The sequence below is a fragment of the Anabrus simplex genome, chromosome 8 (genome assembly GCF_040414725.1).
Source record: "Anabrus simplex isolate iqAnaSimp1 chromosome 8, ASM4041472v1, whole genome shotgun sequence".
NCBI lineage: Eukaryota > Metazoa > Arthropoda > Insecta > Orthoptera > Tettigoniidae > Anabrus > Anabrus simplex.
This window is the reverse complement of record NC_090272.1, coordinates 113,403,131-113,409,130: the sequence shown is the minus strand read 5'-3', so window position 1 is coordinate 113,409,130 and position 6,000 is coordinate 113,403,131. Positions and strand designations below refer to the sequence as shown.

At 39.5% G+C, this 6,000-nt stretch overlaps 1 protein-coding gene across 1 annotated transcript in view; it reads right to left on the bottom strand.

Annotated features, from left to right (window-relative positions):
• Window positions 1-286: 286 nt before the first annotated feature.
• Window positions 287-6,000, bottom strand: part of LOC136879324 (uncharacterized) — a 154,899-nt gene continuing 149,185 nt past the window's right edge. The window contains exon 10 of the mRNA XM_068228972.1: window positions 287-2,377. Coding sequence (XP_068085073.1) covers window positions 2,226-2,377 — 152 coding nt within the window. The 3' untranslated portion in view covers window positions 287-2,225. The remainder of the gene's footprint in view (window positions 2,378-6,000) is intronic.

Below are 6,000 nucleotides of genomic sequence, written 5' to 3'. Positions count from 1 at the left end.
ATGGAGCGTGTTCACCATATGTTTCTACCAGCAAACGATGACTTTCCGCATCCTTTTCCTATTGATTAAATAAGAAAAAAACAATGCGTTCCGCAAATGTTTTTTATCAGGCACAAACGTCGACACGATCACTGAACGATACAACACAGACGCTAGAGTTTGGCGGGCTCAACTTGTGTGTGTTGGTTAATATCAGACGAACAAACTGACGTATGTATCAAATTCATACGCTGTGTACTGTTCGCTGGCGCCATCTCTTGTGAAGCCGGAAAAGACTTACGCATACTGTACACCTTTCATATGTATGTATGTTGGGTATTCAGCCCGAAGGCTGGTTTGATCCTCTGTAGCTCCGCCAACAGCTGTCATAAAATGCCTAGGCGTCACTGAAGAGGCGTACTAGGGAAGTGAGGAGTGAGGTAGTTTCCCGTTGCTTTCCTCACCGAGCCACAGTTGCTATTACATATCAGTCTGTCAAGCCCACTGATGTTTTAACAATCTTCTTTACGTTGCACCGACACAGATAGGTCTTTTGGCGATGATGGGGCAGGGAAGGCCTAGGGGTCGGAAGGAAGCGACCGTGGCCTTAATTAAGGTACTGTCCCAGCATTTGCCTTGTGTGATAATGGGGAAACAATGGAAAACCATCTTCAGGGTCAATCTGACCACGCGTCGCCTCGTAACCTGCAGGCCTTCAGGCTGAGCCGCGATCTCTTGGTAGGCCGAGGTCCATCAAGCGACATGCGGTTTGTTTGTTTTGTAGCAATCGTCAGATATGTTTGCCTGGAGACTGAATTCTTGGATATGTTCTGATAAGTACGACGTGGAAATTCGTGTCATCATTTAGTTAGATCTCAGATGGTCGCTGCCTTGAGAAAGAAAGTTCTTGTAGTGTATGAAGAAGTTTTCGATCTTAGTGCGAACGGCTCTGCGCGTCCTATGCACATACTCACCGACCCCAAATCGACACTACAATCCGCGTTATGATAGTGGATACTCTTATATGAAGAATATATCAAAAATATTGTTTTATTTTGACCCTTACACTATTCTCCGTTGTTTTCTTTCTTTCCTAATCTGTTTACCCTCCTCGCTTGGCTTTTCCCTCGGACTCAGCGAGGGATCCCACCTCTACCACCTCAAGAGCAGTGTCCTGGAGCGTGGGATTTCGGGTCTGGTGATACACTGGGGAGGAGGACAAAAACACATTAAGAATAATTCAGACTGCCAAATGCGTCAGTTAAAATATTGAAGAATGTGCTGGAATGTTCTGTTAAAAGTGAAAATTAAAATCTTCAACATTTTAACTGACGCATTCGGCAGTCTGAATTATTCTTAATGTGTTTCTGTCCTTGCCCTCTGTACTTTATCTTAAAACTTTTCGGCTGATGATGTCTACAAGATAGATGAAACATGTTCCGTTATTTTTAAATGTCATTTAAATAATTAAGTAAAAAACTTTTAGTATTGTAAAGGTGGAACATTTGACCATACCTTTTAAGTATGCGTACGACAATACGGGATTTATAACGAAATTCATTTTATGCAATTAAAGTATATTCCAAAGAAAGACAAGGGCCACGAAGGGCATAGAAATGAATGACTCACTAGGATTCGCAAACCTAATACCGCCAGGGTTGGAGAAGAACAAGAGCTGGCCAATAGAGTTCGGATAGGATAGATAGGAATGAAGAACCTGGCACAAGTAAGCGGAACCAATATCAGGACTCAGCTAAGGCCCTCGTGTTCGCCCGTCCACGCTCCCAAGTTGAGGGGACCTTGGACCCCTTTAAGTCACCTCTTACAACAGGCAGGCGATACTGTGGATGTATTCTACCACCCCCACCCACGGGTGGTTTATCGAATGAGGACAGGAAATAACATTTTAAACATATAGAGGGAGATTTTCATCCATAGTTCGATATACTGAAACTTTCGCCGCCCTTCCGATTTCAGCCAGTAACTAGGAGTTAAGTGAACGTCTTAACTCAAACTGAAATCAAGCCGAAGACCAGAGTTCAATGCTGGTTGTAATTCCAGTTCCGCTTGTGGCGTCGAGTTTTGGTAGTATCAGAGTCTCAGTAAGTTTCATCCTCACTTCTTCTCTTGTGTGATGCGTCTGTTTCTGCAACTAAACGACACACGTAGTCGTTGCAAGCCTAAAGAATTTGAATACCTTAATAATCGCAATTGGTGAAATGAAGTTATGATTCCCTTCTGGGTTCTTAATCAGAGTCATCAATGACAATCACAACTTCGGAACTAGTTTCCATCTTTCTCTTCTTCGGACTATTTCCATCACCATGCTTGGATCCTGTTCTTTGATGTGTTTTGGAAGGGCCTTCTTTTCCATTGTCATTCGAAACCAGGGCTTCTCCTGAAAAGATAAAGTATTTAAGTATTGAGGTACAGTACATAACTGTTATAAGAGGACTGGGAGTCGTAATTTAATTTCACCAAAAGAGGGATATCATACCAACAAAGATCGAAAATATTAGAGACAAGCAATTACCCGCGCCTTCGCTCGCGTGGATTTCGTAGTTTGATCAAAGTAATCGTTCCTCGGCATTGTACTAAGACATTATCTGAAAATTCCTAAAGTATAAAAACTCACCCAAAAATTGAGTTACATTTACCCAAGAAATTCTTTGTAAACCATGTTATTGGTATTACCTTTTGGGGCTAAGAACTGTACATGTGAGAAACAGTTTTCTCTCAAGTCGAAAAAATAAATACATGTTTCTTTATTTGTAAAGGAGATTCCAAATACCTATTCCCACATCTGCAACATCTTCAGTTTTTGAGATATACATAAGTATTCCCATAAAAAGAATTCAACCCCTTGATTAGTCCTTCCCCCACCCCACCCCCATTTAAGTGCATTTTCCGAAAAAGAGATTCCAAATACCAATTTTTACGCCTGTAACATCTTCAGTTTTTAAGATATAAGTACCCTCTTAAAAATAATTCAACTATTTTTCACTTCTTTTCACCCCTCGTTAAGTGCCTTCTCCGAAAACAAAAAGGTACGTGTTCCTGTATTTTTAAAGAACTTTTCAAATACCAAGCTTCTTGTCTCTAACATGTTAAGTTTTTGACATATAATGTAGATATACCGGTACTCATTTCAAAAATTGAAAAATTGAACATTTCATCCCCTTTTCCAATTCCTTTCAGCCCCTTAATGGGTTTTCCGAAAAAATACGTGTTTTGTTATTTTTAAAGGAGTTTCCAAATACCAGATTTCATGTCTGTACGTCAGTAACACCTTCAGTTTTTGAGATAAATGTATACTCATAAAAATAATTCTTCTTTTTCTTCTTCACTTTTTTCCACCTCTCTCCCGCCTTAAGTGGACTTAAAAAAACGTGTTATTTATTTTGAAACGAAATTCAAAATACCAACATTCACGTCTGTAACAGCTTCAGTTTTTAAGATAAAGTATCTTCATAAACATATTTCAACTTCCAATTTACTTATTTCCAACCTCACGCCCCTTACGTAGATTTTCCGAAAAAACAAACGCGTGTTTCCTTATTTTCACGTCTGTAACATCTTACTTTTTTGAGATATAAGTATCCTCATAAACGTAATTTAACTCCTTTTTCACCCCCCTTTTTCCTACCCGTTAAGCTGATCTTCCCTCCCTCCCTCCGTCTCCAAAAGTGCGTGTTTATTTATTTTTAAAGGAGATTCCAAATACCAATTTTCACGTCTTTACCACCTCTAGTTTTTGAGATATAAGTATCCTCATACAAAGAATTAAACTACTTTTTCAATTCATTTACCCCCCCCCCCCCCTTAAGTGGATTTTCCGAAGACAAAAGAACACGCGTTTCTTTACCAGAAGATTTCAAATACAAATGTTCATGCCTCTAACATAATCAATTTTTGAGATATAAGTATCCTCATAAAAAGAATTCAAATCCTTTTTCACCCCAGCGTTAAATTTATTTTCCTCCCACCAGTGTACAGTTTGGCCTGGGAATGCAAAAATCACTCTGCAATATAACCAGTGGTTGTAATACCTAGTTTTGTCTTTACTGTTCAACATGCAATTCGATCTTCCTTCATAGTGTAGCAGTTTTGATGAACATTCATGTACATTTATAACTGCTCAGTTCTTCAATCTGCGAAACTATTTTTGACATGTTCCGTTCTTGAAATTCCATCATCATACTCAAATATATTTAGATATACATAAACATTGACGTTTATTTCTATTAAATCCTTTAAAACGTGAATTCTGGAATTCACCTTAATGTAGTCCTCACAGCTTTGGTGTCGTCCAGATTGCGAACAAGTGGGTACCTGAAGGTGATGATTTGGGTTTGATACACATTAATGAGTCCAGATTGCGAACTAGTGGGTACCTGAAGGTGATGATTTGGGTTTGATACACATTAATGAGTCCAGATTGCGAACAAGTGGGTACCTGAAGGTGATGATTTGGGTTTGATACACATTAATGAGTCCAGATTGCAAACTAGTGGGTACCTGAAGGTGATGATTTGGGTTTGATACACATTAATGAGTCCAGATTGCGAACTAGTGGGTACCTGAAGGTGATGATTTGGGTTTGATACACATTAATGAGTCCAGATTGCGAACAAGTGGGTACCTGAAGGTGATGATTTGGGTATGTTACACATTAATGAGTCCAGATTGCGAACAAGTGGGTACCTGAAGGTGATGATTTGGGTTTGATACACATTAATGAGTCCAGATTGCAAACAAGTGGGTACCTGAAGGTGATGATTTGGGTTTGATACACATTAATGAGTCCAGATTGCGAACAAGTGGGTACCTGAAGGTGATGATTTGGGTTTGATACACATTAATGAGTCCAGATTGCAAACAAGTGGGTACCTGAAGGTGATGATTTGGGTTTGATACACATTAATGAGTCCAGATTGCGAACAAGTGGGTACCGGAAGGTGATGATTTGGGTTTGATACACATTAATGAGTCCAGATTACGAACAAGTGGGTACCTGAAGGTGATGATTTGGGTTTGATACACATTAATGAGTCCAGATTGCGAACAAGTGGGTACCTGAAGGTGATGATTTGGGTTTGATACACATCAATGAGTCCAGATTGCAAACAAGTGGGTACCTGAAGGTGATGATTTGGGTTTGATACACATTAATGAGTCCAGATTGCAAACAAGTGGGTACCTGAAGGTGATGATTTGGGTTTGATACACATTAATGAGTCCAGATTGTGAACAAGTGGGTACCTGAAGGTGATGATTTGGGTTTGATACACATTAATGAGTCCAGATTGCGAACAAGAGGGTACCTGAAGGTGATGATTTGGGTTTGATAAACATTAATGAGTCCAGATTGCGAACAAGTGGGTACCTGAAGGTGATGATTTGGGTTTGATACACATTAATGAGTCCAGATTGCGAACAAGTGGGTACCTGAAGGTGATGATTTGGGTTTGATACACATTAATGAGTCCAGATTGCGAACAAGTGGGTACCTGAAGGTGATGATTTGGGTTTGATACACATTAATGAGTCCAGTTTGCGAACAAGTGGGTACCTGAAGGTGATGATTTGGGTTTGATACACATTAATGAGTCCAGTTTGCGAACAAGTGGGTACCTGAAGGGGATGATTTGGGTTTGACACACATTATTTAGTCGAGATTGCGGCCAGGCATAAAGTAGAGGCGCTTAAGCGATAATATAATGAGCAAGAATATATCATTTTATATATGTCACGCTGCTTTAATTAATACCAGGGAGATTTGAATTTATTCAAAAACCGGCTCTGGCAATAAAGAAAGCGGCTGTCAGGCCTTGTCATTCTAAATTAACCTAAATATAACAATCCTGTCGCCTAAAATAAATTATATATTTACAGTCGGTATTCACAAATCTACATTTACGACTTTACTCAACAGCTTCAACACTACTGCAGAAAAATTAACCCTTAGTTGGTACACCAAATTCAGGTACAAACAATTGTAATACTGGGTAATACACAAAC